At 40.6% G+C, this 24,739-nt stretch overlaps 1 protein-coding gene across 1 annotated transcript in view; it reads right to left on the bottom strand.

Moving 5' to 3' along the window:
* Nucleotides 1-351: 351 nt before the first annotated feature.
* The window catches only part of LOC117556483 (myosin-9-like), a gene marked incomplete at its 3' end in the record, with an annotated part of 40,969 nt that continues 16,581 nt past the window's right edge, over nt 352-24,739 (bottom strand). The window contains exons 3-24 of the mRNA XM_034231809.1: nt 23,839-23,995; nt 22,284-22,311; nt 21,324-21,417; nt 20,345-20,365; nt 18,274-18,366; nt 18,119-18,182; nt 16,845-16,943; nt 16,591-16,734; nt 15,730-15,825; nt 14,564-14,835; nt 13,787-13,960; nt 12,815-12,988; nt 11,341-11,455; nt 8,084-8,268; nt 6,548-6,669; nt 5,144-5,213; nt 4,734-4,894; nt 3,378-3,486; nt 3,101-3,232; nt 1,840-2,046; nt 880-1,017; nt 352-528 (exon numbers count right to left, since the gene is read on the bottom strand). Coding sequence (XP_034087700.1) covers nt 352-528; nt 880-1,017; nt 1,840-2,046; nt 3,101-3,232; nt 3,378-3,486; nt 4,734-4,894; nt 5,144-5,213; nt 6,548-6,669; nt 8,084-8,268; nt 11,341-11,455; nt 12,815-12,988; nt 13,787-13,960; nt 14,564-14,835; nt 15,730-15,825; nt 16,591-16,734; nt 16,845-16,943; nt 18,119-18,182; nt 18,274-18,366; nt 20,345-20,365; nt 21,324-21,417; nt 22,284-22,311; nt 23,839-23,995 — 2,832 coding nt within the window. The remainder of the gene's footprint in view (nt 529-879; nt 1,018-1,839; nt 2,047-3,100; nt 3,233-3,377; nt 3,487-4,733; nt 4,895-5,143; nt 5,214-6,547; nt 6,670-8,083; nt 8,269-11,340; nt 11,456-12,814; nt 12,989-13,786; nt 13,961-14,563; nt 14,836-15,729; nt 15,826-16,590; nt 16,735-16,844; nt 16,944-18,118; nt 18,183-18,273; nt 18,367-20,344; nt 20,366-21,323; nt 21,418-22,283; nt 22,312-23,838; nt 23,996-24,739) is intronic.

Genomic DNA, 24,739 nt, shown 5'->3' with positions numbered 1-24,739 from the left:
AGAAGAACAAAACAATTTTTTTTAACACAACCGGCAGTTAGAAAGTGGACGAGCTTTTCAAACAAAGTATGATGAGGCAAACATCTAAAGTGGTCAGTGAGTCTCTCTCGTTCTCTCTCTCGTGTTCTCATGTATGCCTCATCATACTTTGTTTGAAAAGCTTGTCCACTTTCTTTTAACTGCCGGTTGTGTTAAAAATGTTTGTTTACAACTTCTTCCCAAGCTTCACGCCCCCCTTCTACTTAATTACACATCCGAGAAGGGGTGGGATGAAGTTTACACTTATTTAATCCCACCCCTTCTCCCAAAAACTAAATTATTAATATATATATTTGTTATTGAAAAACAAACAAACACATAAAATGTAGAATGTCTGTCATGCAAGTGTTTGTTTCTCCTCTCACCCTCCAGGTCTGTGATCATGGCCTCGTGTTTGGTCTTGAGTTTCTGGAGACTCTTGGATTTCTCCTCCTCCTCCGTCAGGTTGGTGGTGTATTCGGAGATCCTCTCCTCCAGCGACTTCTTCTCCTGTGTTCGCAAAATAAACAGTATTAATATCCTCAGAAAGGATGCCACACTTAGCAGAGAGTGGTCAAATCAAGCGCAGCAGTGGTTACTAGATTCCTATCCACTCAGTCAGTAGGTAATAAGGTGTGGACTTCTACTTGGAGGTCCCAGTTCACCTCCTGCCCTGCCGTGGTGCCCTTGAGCAAGGCACCGGACAACCCCCTCACTCCTAGTACCTCACTCCTAGTACCAGACTCCTGGTACTAGGATGGGTTAAAAGCAGAGAACACATTTCACTGTGTGTGCTGTTTGCTCTGCATGTGTTCTATGACTTTAGATGTTTAGTGGCAACATGTGAAGACTCTTTCTGACCTTGTTCAACTTGGTGTTCTGGTCGTCCAGCAACATGACGTCCTCCTCCACCTTCTTCATCTTGGACTCCAGAGTGACCTTCTCCAGCTGAAGCTTCTGCCTGGCTCCTTCCTCCTCGTCCAGCTGCTGCTCCAAGTCCTGTGAGGAGAAACATGAGGGGAAGGAAGGTTAGCAAGAAAACAGTAAGCATTGGTGTGCCTGTTATTGTAAGTTGAGTTGCTAAAGTTATGGTCAAAGTCCATAAGGATACATTTGACTCTTCTCTTCTGACATGGTCAAAAAAAAGTCTGTGCTAAACTATATTTAACCCTTGTGTTCCAAAGCTGTTACCGTTCATCGCGGGTACATTTTGACCCATGATTTATTTCAGTCCAAAACACTCCAAAATAATGACTATCATCAAATATTGTTTTAACTAGGCTACATCATAACTAACTTATTATGCATTCATAACCGTACAATCCTGTTGAAATTGTATTCTATGGCCCCAAAACACATTACACCACATATTTATTGTCTAAAGTCTTGAATCTTGATTGGGCCAAATGTGACCCCGAGTGACCCACAACATGCTGCTGGGTCTCCCAAGTCTCAGACCTTCAGACTTGGCTAAAATGGTCAAAATCTGTTTGGTAGTGTCTATAAAGCTATTGTGGAGGATATCATGAAGCCTTGTTCCGATAGAAAAAAAACTAGTGTAGTTATTATATAATTTTAACTTGAAACGGGTCACCCGAACACAACATAAGGGTTCATAGAGATAATCAAAAAGGACTTGAAGCTGTGTTCACTAAAACGTCTTGAAAATGGTGTTGGAATAAGAACATTTGTAAGTTGTCTTGTGAAACATTTGAGAATAACTGTTTATTCTGTGCCATAAAAATGTATGGAATATGTACAGAATTAAACGACGGAAAAAGACGTTCGCGATATTTCGTCTTGTATGTAGAAAGAACTTACCCCGATGTTTTGCTGCATCTTCTTCCTCTCCCCAGACAGCTGGGCGGCGCGCTCCTCCTCTTCCTCCACGCGGGCCTCCAGGTCATGAAGGATCTCCTCCAGCTCCTGCTTCCTCGCAGCCAGACGCGCTCTCATCTCCTCAGCCTCGGCGCAGAGCTCCGTCTCCGCCTGGAGCTGCTCCTGCAGAGCCATCTTCTCCGCACCCAGCTGCAAGCACACAAATACATTACATTTCACAAGTGACTTCAAGATCGTCAAAAAGGGGGGGGGGGGACACACACTATGGACCTCTGTGTCCCCTGTCAGCACAACTTACATGATGCCTTTTAAAAAATATAATAATAAAGGGCGGTGCCGGCCGTCAGCGAACCGATCCGGCTTTTCTGCGCGACTGTTACTCAAATGCGGGACATAGTCTCAATTTGTGGGACAAATGATAAAAATGCTGTGTGGCAGTGCGTGCACAAAGCCGGACACCTGGTCACCCTACACACACGGTGCTGCCCCTCACCCACGCTTCAAATCAAGTTGCATAAATGCTTGAGCTACGTTTTTATTATAATTACTGTGAAATGTAGGCCCATTATGTTTGTCATTAAAAACAAATACACACTTGCAACTGATAACACTGGCAACAGGGTTCATACACTTTTTCACAAATTATTTTCCATGACTTCTCCATGACCTTTACCTAATTTTCCATGACCAAAAACATTACTCTCTCAGCGGTACCACTGAAAATGGTTTATTTTAACATGGAACAGGAAAATAAGGTCTGCATATGAAACATGTTGTACCTATCTAAAACAAATCAAATAGTAGGCTTACTAGCTTCTACACCCTAAAGCAAATAAAATCTCTCACCAACAAAATGTCATTTTACATTTCATTACTATATAGTAAGTATTATCATTATAGTATTACTATTTTGGCGATTAGATCAAATATAAATTATATTTGATGCAACTTTAGTTACATTTCCATGACTTTGGGAAAAATATTGTTTTCCATGACTTTTCCAGGTTTGTAATGACTGTAAGAACCCTGTGGCAATGATTTTCTATTTATTAGACTATTAAAAAAATAAAATAAATCATGCTTCAAAAAAGTGGGGGGACGGCGATCCTCCGTGTCCAACGCCCACTACACCACTGGTCACTTCAATATCGTTGACTTACAATGAGTGCAATAAACTACAAGGAATCAAACTCAAATATTAAATGACGCTGCATTTGTTTTAAATAAGTCAAACGTAGTGTACCTGGTGCTGTTTCTCCTCCATCTCGCGGATCTGCACCTCAGCGTACAGGTGCTTCTCCTGCGCCTTCAGCAGCTCGTCGTCCTTCGCCGACATCTCCTCCTCCTGCCGGCTCACCTGCAGCAGAGGCTTCACCTGGGGGCAGGATGGAGGAAATCAAGAGGAGTTAGAAAGGAAAACATAAGAGGAAAAGGGATAGGTTGTGAAGATACAGTATACAATATGATGTTGGCTAAGATCAGGCAAACTGTCTGAGGTGTTGTAGGAGGCTGAGGATCACCTTGGTGAAGAGTCTCCACCACTGCCAGTTCCTGAGCTTCAGATACGCGGCGCAGTTCCTCTGGATCACCTTCATGGCCGTCAGCTGCTGCTGTCTCTTGGCGAAAGCCCTGCGAAGCAATATTACACATTTAGACACTTCATAATAACATGCACTGGACCACAAAAAAAGCAGAGCTGCAGCACAAGTCTTCAGACGATCAAATATTGGACATTGTTACTTTAACTTCCATTTTTTTTTACCACACTTTACCTTCTTACATTTTTATAAATATATTTATTCTATTTTCATGTATCTTTTATCACCCATTTTACATTACCTTCTTATGTATACATCCATTTTGTTTTTCCACTACTTATTTTAACTTCTTATGTTTATTTACCTTTTTTTTAAAATTACATTTTATTAAAAAAAAATCAATTGTATTTTTTGCACATTCTCATGAACTTTCTAGGTGTTTTTATGCAACGTTTTCCCCTTCATTCTCAAACAGATCCACTACCATGAAACCCAATACATGAGTGTAACACCTACGTCACTTCCGGGCAAAAATTACAGCCCCGCCCACTTTTGGGGGAAAACAACGCTGTCATTTGAACGGCGGTCGATACAAATTCTGAAGTTTTTGCCAATCCGATCAGAAATTTAAGAAAACCGTGGATTTTTGGATCTTCAAATAGCCCGGTTACGATGGCCAGTCAGGCAAACAATTACATTCAATCATTTGAAATCGACAATCGGGCTCGATATATGGTTAAATTAAAATCAGTAGGCGAGGCTGTAATTTCTCCAGCTGTTACTCTCATGAGCGAGGCGGAAAATAATAGTTTTATCATGCCAACAAGCTGCTGTGTCGTTTATTGCACCTCAAACATTAAAACAAATCCAGAGTTCAGTCTTTCTGGACTTCCTCTAAGAAGAAAGGACAGTAACAGAAGAGCTCTGTGGCTTCAGGCTCGATCGCCGTTCAAATGACAGCGTTGTTTCCCCCAAAAGTGGGCGGGGCCGTAGATGTTAGTCTCATCTGTGGACATTGATCGCCTACTGCTATATTTAACCATATATCGAGCCCGATCGTTGATTTCAAATGATTTAATGCAATTGTTTGCCTGTCTGGCCATCGTAACCGGGCTCTTTGAAGATCCACAAATCCACGGTTTTCTTAAATTTCTAATCGGATTGGCAAAAACTTCAGAATTTGTATCGACCGCCGTTCAACTGACGGCTTTGTTTTCCCCTAAAAGTGGGCGGGGCCGTACTTTTTGCCCGGAAGTGACGCATGTGTTACTCATGCATGTCCCTCCTGGATAAATGACTCTAAACATCATCCTGTTTCTGAGAGGCGGTTCTTCTTACTTGCGGGCCACGTATCCTCGGCACCAGGCCTGGAAGCTGATGATGATGTCGGTGATCTTCATGTCTCGCTCCTCCTCCAGGTGAGCCAGGACTCCGGCTCTGAAGAACACTTTGCTCTGACCGATCCGGTACAGGTTGGGGTCCAGCTCCAGGCTCTTGATCTGCAGGGACAGAGGAGGCGGCATTTAGTCAAATGGAACGTGTGGTCTTAAAGTTAAGTTAAGTGTCACTCTCTAGTCAGCAACCTCGGGACTGCAGATGGAAATTAGCCATTAGCTCAAATCTGGCATAATTCATCTCTTCTCTTTGATTAATGGATTTGTATGCATGGTCCCTCTTGAAATAAATACATAAACAGATTTTAGGCTGCGACAAAAATGCTAAGCTAAGTTAATTTGAAGCTTCCTTACCATGAGCACACAGGCCTGCTTTCCATCCATGAAGCCCTTGGGGATGGAGTTGGGAGTGAGGATTTCATACCTGAGAAAAAAAAAAAGTTGGATTTGTGGGTTGAGTTTTTTTCTTACACGTAGCTATACATTTATTTATTTGTTTATTCCACACATGGCAGTTATTGTTGAACAAAACATGTACACTTATACTGTTTTTTAATTTCTTTATAGCACAAGGAGCAGGGAGAAGAACATCTTATTTTATCTTCCCCGTCTTAAAGGTCACCTATCATGCTATTTTTAGGCAATGGCATAGGTTTCAGATTTATAAAAATATATAAAAAACATGTCTAAGAAGTGTTTTGCTCAAAATACCAAACAGATCACCCATTCTAGCCATGCCTCATATCCCTCTGTTTCACTTCCCGTTTCAAAAGTGCTGATTTGGGGTATAAAGCTTTAAAAATAAATAAAGGAGGGGTCTGAGCTCATGCGGGACCCAGCAGCTACTGTCTAAACTAAATGCTGCCGTGATGAAACGCCATATCATGGATTATCAAGGACTCTTTCTGAAACAGTATGGAGCTCAAAGGCTTTCTCTCTTGCCGGTTATACCACAAGGTGAGTTCCTTTTTACTTCCTGCTTCTTCACACACATGCTCTCCAGTACAGGTTAGCTCTGAGTGTTAGCGATGCTAATGTAAACACAACCATATTACGTCCAAAACAGTCGGGCATTGTTTCTGATAGCAACTTTCTGATTGGGCCGTGGGTCCACAATTCAGATATTACGTCATATCGGACGCAAATCTGGATCAGCTCCGTTGTAGCCCCGTTTTTAGAGATTTGGGTACGGAGGAAAAGAGAGAGGGTTTTATTCTCTGACGCTGCGTGAGTTCCCCGACACACCGGGGACACATAGTTATGTATAAAAGACATCAAGAAGTGCATTTTGCATGATAGGTCCCCTTTAAGAAAAAGATTAAATAAGCATTATAAGAAAGTCAAATAAAAGCAATATTCTTTCAGTCACAGTTGCTTACAAATACTGAAACATACAACCAGAACACAATCAAAAGTCAACTTCATACTGTCTAATTACGCTTTCTTTATACATTTTCTTAAACGTAACAATGTTCTTACAGCCCTTTAAATCATTCGGCAAAGAATTCCACTTCTTTACGCCAAGAGACACTCATCTGCTTTCAAGTAGAATGTGCAAACTGATGCTTAACATTTCATTTCCTCCTATGATGCTCATCAATTAAAAAATGTGTTTTGTATAATTTCTGTCAGTATTCTGTTTTTTGTTTTAAGTGACCTTGGGTCCCCTGAAAGGCGCTATATAAATCTAAGTTATTATTATTTATGCATAACTAAAGCCATACTAGGATCAGTGTGTATTTCTTCTCCTCCCGTTACCTCTGTCTGAACTCCTGGAAGACGATGCGGTTGGGGAAGCCCTGTCTGCAGATACGGATCCCCTCCAGAACTCCATTGCACCTCAGCTGGTCCAGAACCAGAAAAGGTTCCAGTTTACCGGCCTGAGAGAGGGGACAACAGCTGATTAGGATCTCGATTCAACACAGTGCCTTAGAGACATCGACAACAAGAATGGAACCAGAGGAACTAGACACAAGAACTTAACTAGGAATTACAAAGGTCCCTTATGGACATTTCTGGTTGTCTTTCGACCACATCTAAACTCAGATGGATTAAACACAATGGCAGCATTTGTTGAAAATAAAGTATTATTCAAGATAGGGCTGCACGATATTGGAAAAAACTGACATTGCGACTTCCCCCCTGCGATATGAAAAAAATACAGTAATTGAAGAAAAGACAGTTTTTTTTGTCCACAAACCATCCTTTCTTGAACTTTAATGCTATACAATTGGTATTTTTTTAACTATATTTAATGATGAAGGATTTTAGTCACGGTCCGGACGTCTGGATCTTAAGTTGTCAGAGCAACAAGCTGAGCTAGCTCGGTTAGCAGCGCCGAACTGCCCTGGAGAAACACATGAAACTACTTTATTCAGTGTTTTTACCTTTAATCACGGGGTCCGTTTGCTTTGGAGATTTGATTGTGATTGGTGGTTTGCCGTCAGTCACTCAAGTACCCCTGACATGAGAGCCATGCGAGTTTTCCTTTTGTAGCAAGCAGCAAAAGAATTGTAACATGACGTGTTTGAGTTAATTTGCCTACTTAAAAGGTGGGGTATGTAATTTATTTCAGAAACACTTGTTATATTCCATGGAATGCTCTTAACATCCCGATAGCAATGAATAGATTAAATGCTTTGACAATAAATACATTAAAAAAATCTCATCTGTGGAAGCCGTGGAGCTGTAAAAAGCACGACCAATCATTTGAGCCGGCCCGGCTAAAGTAACTGGATGGCCTACCTGCCTGTCAGCCTTCCATCTGGTGCCCTCATTGGTCATGTGCGCATTCGTGTGTTGGAGGGGCTCTGTGAGGAAGTCTGAAGGACGGCTGCGTACTTTCAACTTCTAGCGCACTCGAGCTGGTTTCTCCATTCTTACCTACCCTACTTTTAATATCGCACGTCCTAACAAAATGTGTCTTGCGATGTGAATATCGCGCATATCGCGATTATCGTCACGACATGATATATCGTGCAGCACTAATTCAAGATGTAGATGCCATGGGGGTTTGTGTTGAACAATTAACACAAAATCAGCAAACTCCACCATTACACTTTTTGGGTGTGTTCAAGGACTTTAGAAAACAGAAAGTGTGGGGGACGTTCAAGAGCTTTTTTTAACTTTCTGGGCGCTTTGAATTCCTTGTTTTTATTTATTTTAGGGATGGAACTATAGCGCAAGAACTACATTTAATTGCTAGTTCCATTGCTCAAAACACAGGTTTAGTTTCCTAGTTCCATGAATGGTTAATGTTCCTCTGGAAAATAAATGTCAGTATTTCTCGGGTACCTTCTTCTCGTGGTTGGGGATGATGCAGCGGACAAAGTTGGGGTTGGTGTTCCTCAGAGTGGCCATGAGTTTGGACAGCTGCTCTTTGTACAGCTGGCCGACTGTGCGGAACATGCCTTTACGGGTCTTGAAGGCACCGGGCATATCGGCCATAGAGACTTTATCCAGACCCACGATGCGGTCCACTGAAAGAAGACAGAAGTACAGAGAAGTGTAAGAAACCAGAGGATTTTAAATTCAATCATTCGATGGTTTAACCGGGCAAGACAAAATGCATGTCACGAGGAAGAATGAATATGACCATTTCCTCTCGGTACACAAACACCAGGAGAGAGTAGAGGTTGATAAACCAGTGAAATACCACACACACACACACTGAGTGAATGCAGAGGGAACCAGGAGAGGAGTCACAATGCCGGTGAAGGGTGGAGCGGTTTCACACCATAACAAAAACAAATAAAAACTGTGCACTGACTGGAGTGGCTGGTTTGTAGATGTGAAAGCTATGTGCGATGGTTCAATTAAAGTCGTTGTGAGATTGGACGATGTGTTTTTAAATCAGGATTTGTGATGACATTAGTTGATCTTGGTGGATTTCCATTAATGTGATAATTTTGTATATCCTCACAGGCGAGGCAGTAAAAAGACCTGCATAGCTCCCTATCAATATATCTTTTATTATCATTAGGGCCATCAGGGCGTAGATATGCTCTACCTGCTCTGAAGACTAATCGCTTTGCAAAATCATTCATCCCTTCTGCACTCAAACTTTTAAATTCTTGAAAGGCTTTTAACTTGATTATTTATTTATTTATTTATTATTGTGATGCTATGAACTATTTATCGTGTAAATTGGAATGATCCACATCTGTGCTCCCGGATGTATCGGTGTGTTTTCTTGCTCTATGTTCCTGCCTGTGTACATGACAAACTCATTGCGGGATTAATAAAGTTGTTTGATAATAGAGGAGCTTTTCATATATTACCAAAAACAGATGTGTCCCATCTTTAATCCAATGAAGATATATTTTAAATTTTTAACACATTTAAAGTTCTATTATGTTTTAAGGCCTTTTTAAGTTATAAGCCCATTTTGATTATTATCTTGGTGCAATTCAGCTTATACTTATTAACACAAGTAACTTATATATTGTAATAAAATGTGCTTAGTATTGCTTTAACTTCATAGATATTTGTATTACATATTCTCTTTTAGGATATTCTTAAATGGTGAACTTCAACTAAACCTAGCATTCTGATTATTTTTAATTTCTGGATGATATTGTGATTCTTATTGAGATGAAGACTACTCAACTATATTTTTTTATCGTCCCATGCCATGTCAGGAAGGTGTAAAACTTTGGTGATTGCAGTGGAAATGTGTTTGTGGTGATAAAAAACCAAACCACACCAAACCCATGCAGTATATACCCATTGCTGCGGTACCCATGACCACCACCAGGAGTCCCCAAACAAGGCTATTACACAGAGGGAGAGAAGAAGAGTTCACCGATGGAGCAACAAGTGGTTAGGATGACTTGGGTTGCGGTCGAATAGTCCAAAAATCAGCTCCTAAGGTCTATCCCTATCGTCCATCGTCTATCCCTTGACCTCTGTGTGAAACGTCACGGGGTTAAGGGCTAGTGGATAGGAGAATTCAAAAGGACTTGGGAGAAGAGACTGCGGTGCTTTGAGAATCGACTGCACTTTCACTATGCGACGTGTTTATGATGCGCCAGCGGACGACATGAATGTGCGTCTGCTGCTGTGGGGAAACTATGGAAACTACAGTTTTCTATACAGCGGACAACATGGATGTTTAATAAGAATGATCCCAATACGTCGCGGACCCGTTGGAGTGGGTCGCAGATTTTTTTTTTTGGGAGAAAATGTCTAACTTTTATTTTGAAGGCCCGATTTTCTAACGCTGTGCAAGCAGTAGGCGTTGGACTGGAAGTACCGGAGACCATAAACGGTTTTGAAAACTTCTGTCACGTAGTGATCATCTTCTCAATAAAACATCTTTGCTGATGTTTTTTCGAGTCTTCTGGCCAATCAGAATCAAGCTTGTTGCCGGAAGTCCCCACGGAGAATAACTTTGCGGTAGAACTATTCTTTATACATCCATGGGTACAACTTCAGATACAAATGAACACATAATGAAATATGACCCCCGGTTTGATGATTGACAGGTCACAGAACAATGGGGGCTATCTACCCTTACCCACAATTTAAAATATTTCACACAGACTCTCTCCTCTTTGCTCTTCTCTGTGTGGAGCAGCAAGTTCAGCTGTCAGAACAAAGTGAAAAACAAACAATGGCATAAAATATTATTAATACGTCGTAATACATCTATTTATTTTTCTTCTCAGAGTGTACCGGAATGGGTAGTTTGTATGTTAGTATTTCAAAAAATCTCCTGGGGGACAATCCCCCCAGACCCCCCTTCTGGGGTTGGGTTTTCAGCACGTGTGCCTTTTTATGTTATACAGTTCATCTCATTAAACCTTATTTAAAAGCATTATTTTGTTCTGTGAAGGGATATAAGGGATATATGCACTTCACTTTAATTAATATTGTATGCTGCAAAGCGTATATATCACTGCAGGATTTTTTGTTGAATAGATTTGAGTGGTTCAAAATTTCGGTTCGCGACCTATTGACTAAGGAAAAAGTGGGTCCCGAGGCCTGACCAGTTGAGAACCACTGATCTAGAGAATTCGAACGGCTCTTATCATGGCTGCCACTGAGGTACTTCCGGGTCATTTCACTCGGTTAGGAAGGTTCCTAAGCTAAATGGACTATTCGACCGCAACCTTTGACATTTGACTGCACAAACAGTTATTTTAAAGACATTTAAACGACAAACACAATCGTTTGGATCTTCAGAGGGGGAAATAAGCATGATTTAAACAGACGGCAGGAGAAAAAGGAGAAAGAATAAATGAATGAAATAGAAACCTCGTCACCTGAGTCTGAGTGAAGAATAGGAAAACGCTCATAAAAATAGGCTCTCTGACAATTCTTTACCTCTGAGACACCGTGAAAGACAGACAGAAAGGGGCCGTACAGAGGAAGAGATGGATGAATGGGGTCAGAGAAGGTGAAAACAAAGGTCCAAATACCAGACAATACAAGAGAAAGAAAGCATGATGAAACACGAAACTAAAAGCCCATAATGAAATATATTCCCACATTGAAAAACTGACCCCCAGAGACAGAGGGATTTCTGGGTAAACTCTGCTTTAACTCACCGTCCTTCCAGAGCTCAGAGACAAACTTGTCGGTGGACTGGTTGAGCAGAGAAGCCACGTTGTCATTCAGAGGGTCCATGTTCTTCATCAGCCACTCGTCAGCCTTGTAGTCCACCTGAAGAGACATGAGGCAACGGTTAGGTCAAGTTATATTCTTTAGGCTCTCTTATGGGGCGTTTGCAATGAACTAGAAGCTCATTTTCATTAAAAGGCATGTGTCGAGTCTTCTTAAATTGACTTTCTATTAGCTATATTAATCCATTATTGCACAATGCTATTTTATTTCTGAAATATTTTTGGACTGTTTATTTCTTGTGTCTTAGTTTCTCTTATACATTGCCTTTTGTTTTTTATGCTGCTGCAATGCAAACATTTCCCAAATTGGGATCAATAAAGTACTAATCTATCTATCTGTCCATCTACCTATCCATCTATCTATCCATCTACCTACCTACCTACCCATCCATCTACCTACCCATCCATCTACCTACCCATCCATCTACCTACCCATCTATCCATCTACCCATCCATCTACCTATCCATCTATCCATCTACCTATCCATCTACCTATCTATCCATCTACCTATCTACCTACCTATCCATCTACCCATCCATCTACCTATCCATCTACCTATCCATCTACCTATCCATCTACCTATCCATCTACCTATCCATCTACCTATCCATCTACCTATCCATCTACCTATCCATCTACCTATCCATCTACCTATCCATCTACCTATCCATCTACCTACCTACCTATATACCTACCTATCCATCTAACTACCTATCCATCTAACTACCTATCCATCTAACTACCTATCCATCTAACTACCTATCCATCTAACTACCTATCCATCTAACTACCTATCCATCTAACTACCTATCCATCTAACTACCTATCCATCTAACTACCTATCCATCTAACTACCTATCCATCTATCCATCTACCTATCCATCTACCTATCCATCTACCTATCCATCTACCTACCTACCCCTTTCAAAACTGACATTTCCAACTTAAGTGATTTGCTTTACTCAGGCTGGATTCATGTCATGCATCTCACTTGGTTAAACTGAAACGAAAAACACATTGAACAAAGAAAATAAATGCCTTTCCAAGAGTCAAAACTCATAAAAAAAAGAGACAAAACTCTTAAAAACGATAAGCATTATATGAATTAATTCAGATCCGAGCGGTTGAGGAATGTGTCTCCTTGATGTCTTCCACTCAGATTGTCCATATCTGCGTCTCTTAATAGGCTGGCACTACAGGGAATTGTAGTCTTTTACCTTCCATTGACTACATAGTTTCCAATAGGCAGGTTCAAATCTACTCTGAAGTCCCTTTAACAAATGCTGTCCCCTCTTTTAGAGAAATAGATTTGAAGAGGGAGATAAAGACTAAACTGGCCCAAAAAAGATCTTACAAAGAATTACGTTGTTTATGGCAAAACCTCAATGAAGCATTTACCTTTCCGGCGTAATGGATGACGCAGAAGTCGGCTTCATCCTTCAGTTTCTTTGGTTTGAAGAACTTGGGGTGTGTGCCCTGCTCCTGGAGAACCTTCTCCACAAAGCTCTTGTCGGTGGCTTTGGGGAACCAGCACTCCTCGTCCAGAAGAGCGAGGATACCGGGGGGGCTGGCCTGCACACGGGAGGGGAAGAGGTAGATATTAAAGCATTAAAAAAGGTCTCCCATCATGCAAAATGCACTTTGACGTCTTTTATACATAAACATGTGTCCCCGGTGTGTCAGGGAACTCACGCAGCGTCAGAAAAATAAAACCCTCTCTTTTCCTCCGTACCCAAATCTCTAAAAACGGGGAACAAGGGAGCTGATCTAGATTTGCGTCCGATATGATGTCATATCTGAAATGTGGACCCACGGCCCAATCAGAAACAATGCCCGACTGTTTTGGACGTAATATGGTCGGTGTTTACGTTAGCATCGCCAACATAATATATGCCTATAAATAGCATGATAGGAGATCTTTAAGTAGAAATGGTGTGACACTAAAAGCAGAAGAGCTTTAGAAAATTGATTTCATGTTTAAAATGAATATTTCTGTGCTTAGTCTGCGCAGTTTATTTGTAAAAGAGGCAGCAGTGTGAGTGTATTGTTTGCATGCTTTATTTATTTGAATGACTATTGCAAGTTGTCTTTCTTGTCTTCAAAGGTTTTTCACCTAAAAAGACCCATTCAGCAACTAAATGGAAGTTTGTTTCAAGTGAACTACTGAAATAAAAGACTGAAAAGTAACAGGTGCTGTGTCATTGGAGTGGAATCCTGTTTAAAGTAGATGTTTCAAGTCCCTTTCAAGTTGGGAAACTGCACCAAAATCAGAGAAGACTTGACAATATCTGATGATATATAAACAGGTCTTTAAGAGGGGGGGGGGGGGGGGGGGGACGACGACAGGTGTGTGAGGTCTGCAGAACGTACTGGTTTCTCGATGAGGTCGATGCAGGGCTGCAGGTCCAGGCCGAAGTCGATGAAGCTCCACTCGATGCCCTCCCTCTGGTACTCCTCCTGCTCCAGGATGAACATGGTGTGGTTGAACAGCTGCTGCAGCTTCTCGTTGGTGTAGTTGATGCACAGCTGCTCGAAGGAGTTCAGCTGGGGGACAAAGGAGACGCACGTTAGAGAAACGTGGTGATCCACAAATAAAAACATATTTGTTAATGTTAAATGTTTGTTTTCCATGTATTGTGTCTTGATATTTGTCCATGTTGATGTTACACATGGAGCTGCTGTGATGCTAGGAGCATTTCAGACTTGATCTGACCATTAAAGTATTATCGTAATACAGTGTCAGGGACTCTACCTACGTATCTATCCATGTATCTATCTACCCATCCATCCATGTACCTACCTATACATTTTAACCATCAGCAGCTAAAACACTGACATTATCTTTTTTGCAACTAATAAATGACTGCATATTTTATAAAATACACATGTTTACATATTTATTGTTATACATGCTATGACTTTTTGTATACATATCTTTATTTAATCTTTTAATTGCAATTATTTATTTTTCCTATTTCTTTAATTGCACATTTTTACTCATTCTGTTTGTATACATATTAGTATTCTAGCCTATGAAGCATAAATAAATAAGGTATTCTGATTACAGATAAATGCCGCCTTCTACTACACTAGTCTGTATGAACCTGAACAATCAAAGCATTTACAGTTTGCTTTGAATTCCTGCACCTCAAAGATCTCGAAGCCGGCGATGTCCAGGATGCCGATGAAGGACGCCCCCTGCCTCTTGGTTTTGTCCAGAGCTTTGTTGATCCTCATGACGAGCCAGCGGAACATCCTCTCGTACGTAGCTTTAGCTAAAGCCTCCACGGCGAACTCCGCCTGCTCCTGAGTCTGAGCTTTCTGCACGTAGTCTCGGCCCACCTTGATCCTCGGGGACAGGATGGCCCGGGTGAAGTCGGTCACGTTCATGCCCATCAGGTGGCTCACCTTCTGGGCAGCTGGGGCACAGGAAAGGGGGGGGGCAATGTTTATTTAAAGGGTGCATTTGAACAATTAAGCAATTCAAAGTGCTTTACAAAAAATATTGAAAGCATCAAGACAAAGTGCAGAACACCGGGAGTTACCCAACCATCAGCACTTTCTTTTCTACTTAGGAATAGAAACATCTTTAAATTGTAAATTATATTTATATAAAAAAATCTTTGTACCTTTATCTCACATTTTTACTTTAATTTCTTATGTGTAAATAATAATTGTTCTTTCACTTCGAGTAATTTTATATGTATTGCACATTTTGACTTATGTTTATCGAGATATTTTACTGCATTTTATTCTAATATGGGGCAAATTTCATAACTTATCCTTTTGGGTAAAGAAACTATTCTGAATCCAAGTTTAAAACAAGCTAAAATAGAAAAAAAAACAATAAAATGTACAGTCCAGTATAAGAGGAATAGTCATTTGATTTATTAAAATAAAAGATTTAAAAGTGTTTTCTGGGTTTATTGTTGAAACACTGAGGATAATAATTAAACTCTGTTTCTCCAAGTTCAGACCGAAGGAAAACGATAAGATAACAACTTGGTGGTATTGTCTTTAAGAAAACAACTGTTTCAAGTGTGACGACCCCTCCACACCACTAGGCGTCCCGTGGTCTCTCTCTCTCTGTTTAAAGGATCCGGTGCTGTGGGGCCGGCATTTACCTGATGAGCTGCACCTGGGTCAAAAAGCCTACAAGAAGAGAGCCCAGCCGGATGCGTGTCTCACTCCTCTCGCACAGTCCCCGTGTTTACTTTTGTGTCCACTAATAAAGGATCGTTATATTTCCATACCCCTCGTCTCCCAGCTTTTTGTTACAGCCCAAGAGCCGGGTTGTAACAAGTTTAACGTACCGGTGTTGTCTGGCATGGAGGCCTGGTCTGTGTGGCGCTCCTTCTTGAAGCTCATGTTCCCGAGCTGCAGCACAGAGGAGACCACCTTCAACAAGCCTGCGCAAAAACAACAAACGGGAGCATTAACAAGTTTTCAAGTTGCTGACATCAGCAGGTAAACATAGGCAAAGTCCCACTCGGGGAATAAAAGTTAATTTGTGTTGGGAAAATACTGAATGTAGTCTTCCAATATCAGAGTCCACATGATAACAAAGGTATCCCAACTGTAGCTGTGAACATGACAGGATGTGTGATTACCTAGAAGAGCATCAGGACTGTTTGAGGCATATGATAGCTATGTGATTAACATGATGATTCAGCCTCTATGGAGAGAGACATATACAAGCATGCTCATTTCTGACGTGGAGCTAATCTGAAGTAAACATTGAATACTGCTTTCTATTCCTCCATCTTGTGACTGTGTAACTCCCTCTCTTGGATATCAGCATGTGAAGGACACTGTTCAGGAACTAGTTGATGCTCTGTATGTGATGACTTCCATTCTGGAGAGGACCACAAATACATGGATCCTGAGGTTCAAGCTCAAGCCGGGGACGAGTGAGATTGTTAAACATTTTAAGTATTCAGAAAGTCAGATTTTTGACGAAAAAAAGTCTGAATTTTGAGATAAATCAGAATTCTGAAAAAAAAAAATCTGGATTTTGAGAAAAAAAAAGACAGAATTTTGAGGTTTTGAGAAAAGTCAGAATTTTGAGGTTTGTATGCGAGGACTACTTCCATTCTTGAGGATCATAAATACATGGATCCTGAGATTGAAGCTCAAGCCAGGGACCCGTGAGATTTGAGAGTAATCTTCCATACCGATCAGCTCATCCTCGGGGATGCTCATGATCTTGAAGGCATCCAGAGTCTCCGTGAACAGGTCCTTGTCCTGCTGCCCGGGAATAGTGACGTTCCCGTTGGAGAGGAAGCGGTAGTTGTTGTAGTTCTCAAGGAGGAGTTCCTCTGAGAGAAAAAGGATGGTTGCAGTGAGTTAAATGACAAAAGACAGACAGTAAAAACCCTTACTTTTCCGGATTAACACTCTGCAAATACTCTCGTCGTGTGTTCCTTACCTCGCAGTTTATCCCCGGCCCCCGTGAGGAGGTAGTAGAAGAGATGGAAGGTCCTCTCGTCTTTGGCCTGGCGAATGGCACGGGATTTCTCCAACAGGTCTAGTGGTCAATAGGTCAAGGACAAGTTCTCGAATACCATCATGACTGCATTTCAAAATCGTGCTGTGATTCACCCAAAAAAGGCTTTAAACACAAGCCAACAAGTACTACGATGTCTTCTTATCATAAGAGACCCAACTTGTTTGATGGACAGTATTTGGGATGGACAGTATTTGGGATGGACAGTGGCAGCGCCAGGGTATGGCTGGGGTAGGCTACAGCCATACCAAGAAATGGCTTAGCCCCACCATGACAAATTATGTTAAAGTAAGCATGTTGAGAACACGGATTGCGAAAATATATACGTGTCGTGTCCACAACACACAAACTGATCCTGCTGTAACAACAAGTGCACGTTGCTGATGCAATATGGTTGAGACCATTCGGGGTTATGCTAGAAGAGGGGTGCAAGGAATAGTCTAAGTAGTGGGGGAGTTTTATACACTAAAGGTGTGGAAATTCTCTGGTGTTATAATATCAGCACGGCCGCGGTCAGATCAAAATGCCTCCGAATGCAATTTGAATAGACCTACAGCCAATCAGAGCACCGAAACGTTGGGTCTGCGTCATGCATTACTGATTGAGATCGATCGGAACCGCCATTCAGTATCCCCATTGGATTTTCCACGTGTACTATCATACGTCACGTTCACAGGGATCCCTTTTTATTTACTACAAGACAAATGTACCGTTTTATTTCATATAGTTCCATTTTGATTGAGACAGGGAAATAATCTAAACCTCACGCGTGGCGTTTCACTGTCAAGGGGGCGATATAGCGTGTATGTAATTACATTGCAAATACTGACTTGAGCCCCACCACTGTATGGGTTAGCCCTACCATAGATTACCCAACACAAATACTCTGGCGCCGCCACTGGGGATAGATATATATACACCTCTAAATATCTATATCATTTTATTCTAGGCTTAGACTCATTATGAACACAGGCACATTCTTAGAAGCACTTTAAATGCTGCACGCCTCAAGAGTATTACAGAAATGGTTGGGTGAAAGTAGTAAAAAAGTCATCAAAGTTATAGTATTTTACAAAGAAGCCAAACAAAGTCACAGCACAGCATGTAATAAAAATGTTTCTAAAAAAGCTACGAAATCTCAAAGATGTTTGGATGTATTGAACATGACAGGGACGCAATGACCATATGAAGGATACAAGTTTCAATATTGGCTCCAACGATGTAGCCATTGACATCAAAGTTGATCCTGATGAATTTTCCCTACAGGAGGCAGGAAGAACACACAGATTTAAGAATGGTGTGTGTGTGGAAAAGTTATTGAAAAGTCTGAATCAGAACATGTAGTACTCACGAATCGGGAAGAGTTGTCGTTTTTGACGGTCTTGGCGTTTCCGAAGGCTTCGAGGATGGGGTTGGCCTGCAGCAGCTGCTTCTCCAGCTCCCCCTGGTGGAAAGGAACAGAACAGCAAGGCAAGAATATAAAGTACACGTTCCATTTGTTTACCACAAGTAAATCATAGGGAAGAGTATTAGGGCCAAGCATAAGGGAGTACAGAATGAGGAAGGTTTTTAAGATGGTATTATTGAATATTATTTGGCATTTTGAGAAAAAAGTCGTAATGTCAAGAGTAAAGACGAACTTTATTTTCAAAATGGGTTCACATTGCGTCTCAACATTTTAACTTTATTCTTAATATTTTGAGTTGGGTCAAAAAAAACTTTATTCTCGACACTCAACATATTTCTCAATAACCTTCAAGAAAATAAAAACTCTTATCTTCACAATTTGACTATTCTCTAAATTTAAAAATTGAATATTTCTGGACTTTTTATTCCACCTTTCAAATTATTATTATTTTTCATTTCAACTTTTTATTGAATTTTCCATTTTATTCTTGACTTTTCAACTTTTGAAAAATGTAATTTACTTTTAACATTTGGACTTATTCTGGCCATTTCAAATTAACTAAAATGTTTTACTACAATCTCAAAATCCTAAATCCATCTACTCCATTTTCCCTTTATGCCTGGCCCTAATGCTCTTCTGTTAAATCAGGATAATTCTCAGCAACGGATATATCATCAGATCTTCAAGACGGATTTACTGTGAGACTCTTATTCTCACCTGGTATTCATTTATAAAAACTTTAATTAATTGTAAGAATTTTATTAAACAACATGCTGAAATAATAGAAATTCCCCACGATGTACTTACGTCCGAGGAGAACATGGAGTGAACAAAACATTTCAACATAAAAGGAGGGAACCATAAACACACCCGAGCAACACAAACACACACCCAAGCATTTCCCCCACACAAAACGTCATGTTAGTGCCCAAACCTGCAGACACCCAGAGACCCTCATCAGTAACCCATCACCCAGACAAGTGAACACCACACAAAACAAACGCTCCTTCCTGCTGCAATATCACTTTCAACCGCTTCTTTCTGGCTATACGGGTTTGGTTTTAAGTCAAGGTTTGCTAAGAATGTAAGCTTTGCAGGTCACTCGAACATATCCAGCAAAAACATGACGACTTCAGCCAGAAATCATAAAAGGTAGTGCTTTCTGATTCATCGGTTAAGCACATGTTAAGTAGAAATGTCTGTGAACTACCCGAGTGTCATTAATTAGGCTTTCCAGTGTTTGAGTACAAGTTGACCTACTGAAGGCCCTGGATTGTATTTTTCTTTTTTTAAGGGTGTACCGAGGAGTTTAGAGCTTCATTCATAAGGTAATTAAATGTAAAATCAACATCTGAATGCTAATTAAATGAGTATTGTATTTGTAGATTTAGATTCCTCTGGTGGTTGTTTGTGTTTCCCAGATGTTATCAAAAAAGATGGATGTAAAAAAATAAATCCAAATTGACATCAAAGATAGTTATGATATCGTAATTAATTTTTATAATTTGTTTATTTATGATTCGATTTGATCACTAAACATTTTTAAGAATGATTTAAATAAATAAGAAGCTGATAACAGGTGTATGTTGAACACACATAACGCCCAAGCTGTTTTAATAATATGCAAAAAGAGAAAAAAGCACGATGAAACGTTGGACGCACAGTAGCGATACAAAATGATGAAAAATTCAACCAGACAAATAAATACATCTTTGAGACCAAAACAATTGCTGTGTTTTTTTCCCAGCAAAGCCCACCCCCCCCTTTCCTCTTATCCTCCCATTGTCTGGCTGAATTTTTCACAGGAACACGTTTGGCTGCCACTGATCTGCAAACAAACTTCCTCCCTGCTTCCTATTGGCTGTCGAGACATGTCACCTCTGCCCTTCATAGAAAGTGACTCCCAGCGAAGGGGTGGAGAGGGATGAGGGCGGGAGAGGAAGGTGGTGATAGAAGCAGGTGGGGGGGGGGGGGGGGGGGGGGGGGAGCGAATGGAGGGAGAGAGTTAACTCACATGTGACAGGAACGAGCTGTTCTGTTGATGGGAAGAGAGAAATACAACAACCTCAAAAAAAAGGGATGATAGATGTGGTTTTCATCAAACCCCACTGTGTTGCCTTCATCTATCATAGAGCCAGATAACAGCAGGGCAGCTTTTCCACTCTGATGTAATGTGAGGCCGCTAGACTGAGTTATAATTCTGATGAGAAGACGCAGGTACATCTGCAAATACATCACACATGAGGTAAGGCCTCTGGTAAATGTTACACAGGAGTGCCAGGAGAGTGCATTTCAAAAGTTGTACTTCGCCTGATGAACTCTGAATTTTGTAACTGAAATAATATTTCAAAAATTATACTAATAATAAAAAGGTGATGTTTTTGATGAAATATGGGAACAAATAAATACAAATAATAATATTTAAAAATTATAATAATAAAGTTAATTTATTTGTTGAAAAATTGGCAAAAAAACTCAAATATAATAATAAATAATAATTTAAATACACAGGATTTAATAGCCATTGTTGTTGTGAGATGGATATATATGCATGTAAAAATAATAATAAAAGAGTTTGAGAATTTGATAATATAAATAATAAATAAAATTATACATAAATAATAATAATGTATGCCCTGTAAAGATATGGCTTTCTAAAATGAAAATATATGTAAAAAGCTGCACTCCTGTTTATCTGGCTGTTATATAATGTTCCTTCGATGGCAGCTCGACCACACAGGAGTTTGTCTACCGGATTAAAATCATGTACACACACTATAGTGCGCACACACACTAATATCACACACATCACAGTCACAATGAAAGATTTCTAAAAACAGGGGAAGGGAAATGTCGTTCCTCACCTGAAAATGAAAATCAGTGAGAGATGGAGGAAGGGAGTGAGTAAATGATAAAGGGGAGTGACTGGAGGACGTCAGAAGGGTTAGGAGGTTTTTAAAGGGATGTTCTATGTGATGAGAGGCAGGACTGACCTGGTCTTTCTTGGTCTTGTGAGAGGAGGCAACGTGAGCCAGATACTGGATCACCTTCTTGGTGTTCTCCGTCTTACCGGCACCGGACTCTCCTCTGTGGGACAAACAGAGGGAGATACAGAGTCAGAATAACAAGAGGAGGGCTCGAAAAACACAAGATGAATGTTTTAAAAATACATTTTGAACACAATCCATTTTATTTCAGTTATTTTTGTACTTCTCTTGTCTTAGTTTATACATAGAAAGAAAATATAAACAATGTAGATTCAGCTGAGGAAAAACAGGTATGAAAAATAATAGGTTATAGTGTGAATAAAGTATTAATATAGGCTTCTATAAATTACATTTAAAAAAAGCTTAAAAAAGTTAAGAAAGAACTTTAAAAACACAAGTTTTAACCGGTTTAGCCCCGAGCCTGTTTTTCAGATCTCAGGCTCTAAAAAGACATTCCCAGAACAAATGACCAAATCTTCACTTCTAAAAAAGGGGTAAATTAATAATCTTTTTTCTCAAAGCAATGATACACCTGTGAGTTGGATGTAGAAAAGTCAGAATCGATATAGGATGTTTTTATTTTAAAGTAAATTCAGATTGAACATAGTCAAACAATTTAAATGATAAAAAAAAAACATGACTTCTAGTGAAAACCACACTTCAATGATGGGATGGTCGACTAAAAGCTTTAGGAATCCAAACTATAACATATAATAAGTACCCTGTATCAAGATTGATGCAAAAACAAGTGACATTTTTTGAGAGATTTAGAAAAAGAAACCCACTTCTGGGGTCATTTTCCATATCTCTGGCCCCCTCGGTCAATTTTGATGATTGACACCTCTTTTTAACCGTTAGAGCCAATAGAATCGAGGGGAAGTTCCTAAAATCCATCTAAACATTACCCATTGGTGAATAGAGTGATGCGCAGCCAGAATGCCCAAAATGATGTGATTTGTAACTCACGTGCAAAGAATGGACTGGTCTTCACGATCTGCAGAAAAAGGATACAAATGTTAAAACACGTCACCTTCTGCAGAACAACTATGCTAAGTGAGTATATGTTATCACCACAATCCATACAGTTCTTTAGCCGGTACAACAGGAAGTCTATTGGCCACAGACAGGAAATCCATATCCGGCTTCCTGTGACTGTAAAGGGGCGCTACCGGGTTTCAAACTCACCATACCCTCGCCTCCCAAAAATGTGGTCTGAAATCTCCAAACATGGAGAAAAAGAGCACCAATGGAACGGCGAGGGTTTTTTTTTTTTATGTGAGGTGCATGACGGCATATCAGAAAAATAAATAGGACAGCATACAAGGCTTAAGAAACACATTAACATAAAAAAAGCTGTGCAGGAAATGTGGATTGAAGTCACAATTACTTCCTATATAGGTAATGTGGAAACAGATCAAAGCTAGAGATACCATGAGGCAGATGCCAAAACAAAACATACCAAATTACAATTCCAACAAAATGACTTCAAAGTTAGTTTTAAATTGAAACTGTGCGGCATCAGTTTTAAAAATACACTTTATTAAGAGTCTTAGATGCAAGGTGTTCTTGGTTTCCTCCTGTTTGTATTAAATATTAAACAAGAAACACTCCTTCCTTGAACGAGAGCGTTGGAGAACTCTGCTACCAATAAGGTTCAATATTCTGGAGCCAAAAGCCGCTTTCACACCAAGTACTTTGCCGTACTTAGTGCCAGCACTTGGTACCGCCATGGAACTAAGTACAGATCGCGTTCACACCGGAATAAATTCCCTGAGGGAAGATTACGCGAATTAAGCCGCTGACGTCACTTCTTCTTCTGCTGCTGCTTTGGGTTTACTGGCAGGCCGCAAACAACTTCACGGCGTATACTGCCACCCGAAGTCCCCCGGAGTTGGGGCCTTCCAAGTAAATCGCCAGAACGCCAACACATATTATGCTAATATCGCAAATGCCAGCAAATACCAGCAAATACAATGGCGGCTTCACAAAACTTTTCAGAGTTTTACAGGGCGTGGTTTGCAATTCGCCCAGAAATCGAAATTGGTACTTTTTTCTCCCCAGGATAGTTCCACCTCTCTAGCAGGCACTAAAAATCGGGGTAAAAGTTCTCGGAACTAAGAACTCTTTTTGGTGTGAACGCAAAATTCCAGGCACTATCGGAACTAAATGGGAAAAGTACGGATAAAAGTACCCCGGTGTGAACGCGCCTATTGTCTTCCATTTAAAGGTTGAAACTCAATATACAAGCTACTCCCATGTACCTAATTTATTTTTTAGAGCAGGTAGTGATGCAGATGTATGTATAGGAACTTAGTAGTCTCACAGGAGTCGTATAGTTTATAGCTCCAAGCAGTACCACTCTGAACAGTAGCTTCATTGACAATGAGGTCTTAAAAGGGACCAGTAAGCAAGCAAGGGGCTAAGCAAGGGGCTGTTTGAATACATGGGAAAAGTCTTCATCGAGTAGTGGACTTTAAATTCCCCTTCATTATGTCCCACTAATGTCCTCGTGGTGCCTTACCCTGCATCATGCTTCTGTAAGCCGTGTCAGTGATGGCGTAGATGTGAGGCGGCATTTCGTGCCTCTTCTTGCCCTTGTACATGTCAACGATCTCCTCCGAGTAGATGGGCAGGTTCTTGTACGGGTTTATCACCACGCAGAAGAGCCCGGAGTATGTCTGCAGGGCGGAGAGAGGAGGCGTTTAGGAAGAGATGGCAAAACATACATTTCAGCATATAAATGAACACCAATTTTGTAATTGTTTAAGGTTAAATGCAACCGCCAGAAGTTAAAAGCTAACGCTAGGCTATAAAAGGAACTAAAGCACGGTCACATGACTTCACGTCACCACCGCTAAGCTAAAGGCGGCTAATGTTGGGCTATAAATGAACTACAGCACGGTCACATGACTTCACGTAGCTACCGCTAAGCTAAAGGTGGCTAATGTTGGGCTATAAGGGAACTACAGCCCGGTCACATGACTTCACGTCACCACCGCTAAGCTAAAGGCGGCTAATGTTGGGCTATAAATGAACTACAGCCCGGTCACATGACTTCACGTAGCTACCGCTAAGCTAAAGGTGGCTAATGTTGGGCTATAAAGGAACTACAGCACGGTCATATTCATCTGATTTAGACACTTGTTAGCAACTAGACCTTATTTCAGGCTAACAACCAAAAACACATTCAAATAAACCGTTGACTTTGAGATGGGAAGTATGAATTGCTAAATTGCTTGGTAAATTGCTTGCTCATTTACGGGTTTTAGAACTCATTCCTGCACCACTCTTTTGAACATCGAAAGTGAAGGAACTAGTGGAAGAGGAGGGTCGAATCCTTCCTAAAGACAGGACGTGTGAAATATATAATGAAGATTTGTCCTCATTGACTCTAGAATCATGCTCTCAGACGCAGTGCATGG

Source organism: Gymnodraco acuticeps, unplaced genomic scaffold (genome assembly GCF_902827175.1).
Source record: "Gymnodraco acuticeps unplaced genomic scaffold, fGymAcu1.1, whole genome shotgun sequence".
Taxonomy (NCBI): domain Eukaryota; kingdom Metazoa; phylum Chordata; class Actinopteri; order Perciformes; family Bathydraconidae; genus Gymnodraco; species Gymnodraco acuticeps.
Note: the sequence above shows the minus strand (reverse complement) of the source record. Positions and strands in the feature narration are given on the sequence as shown.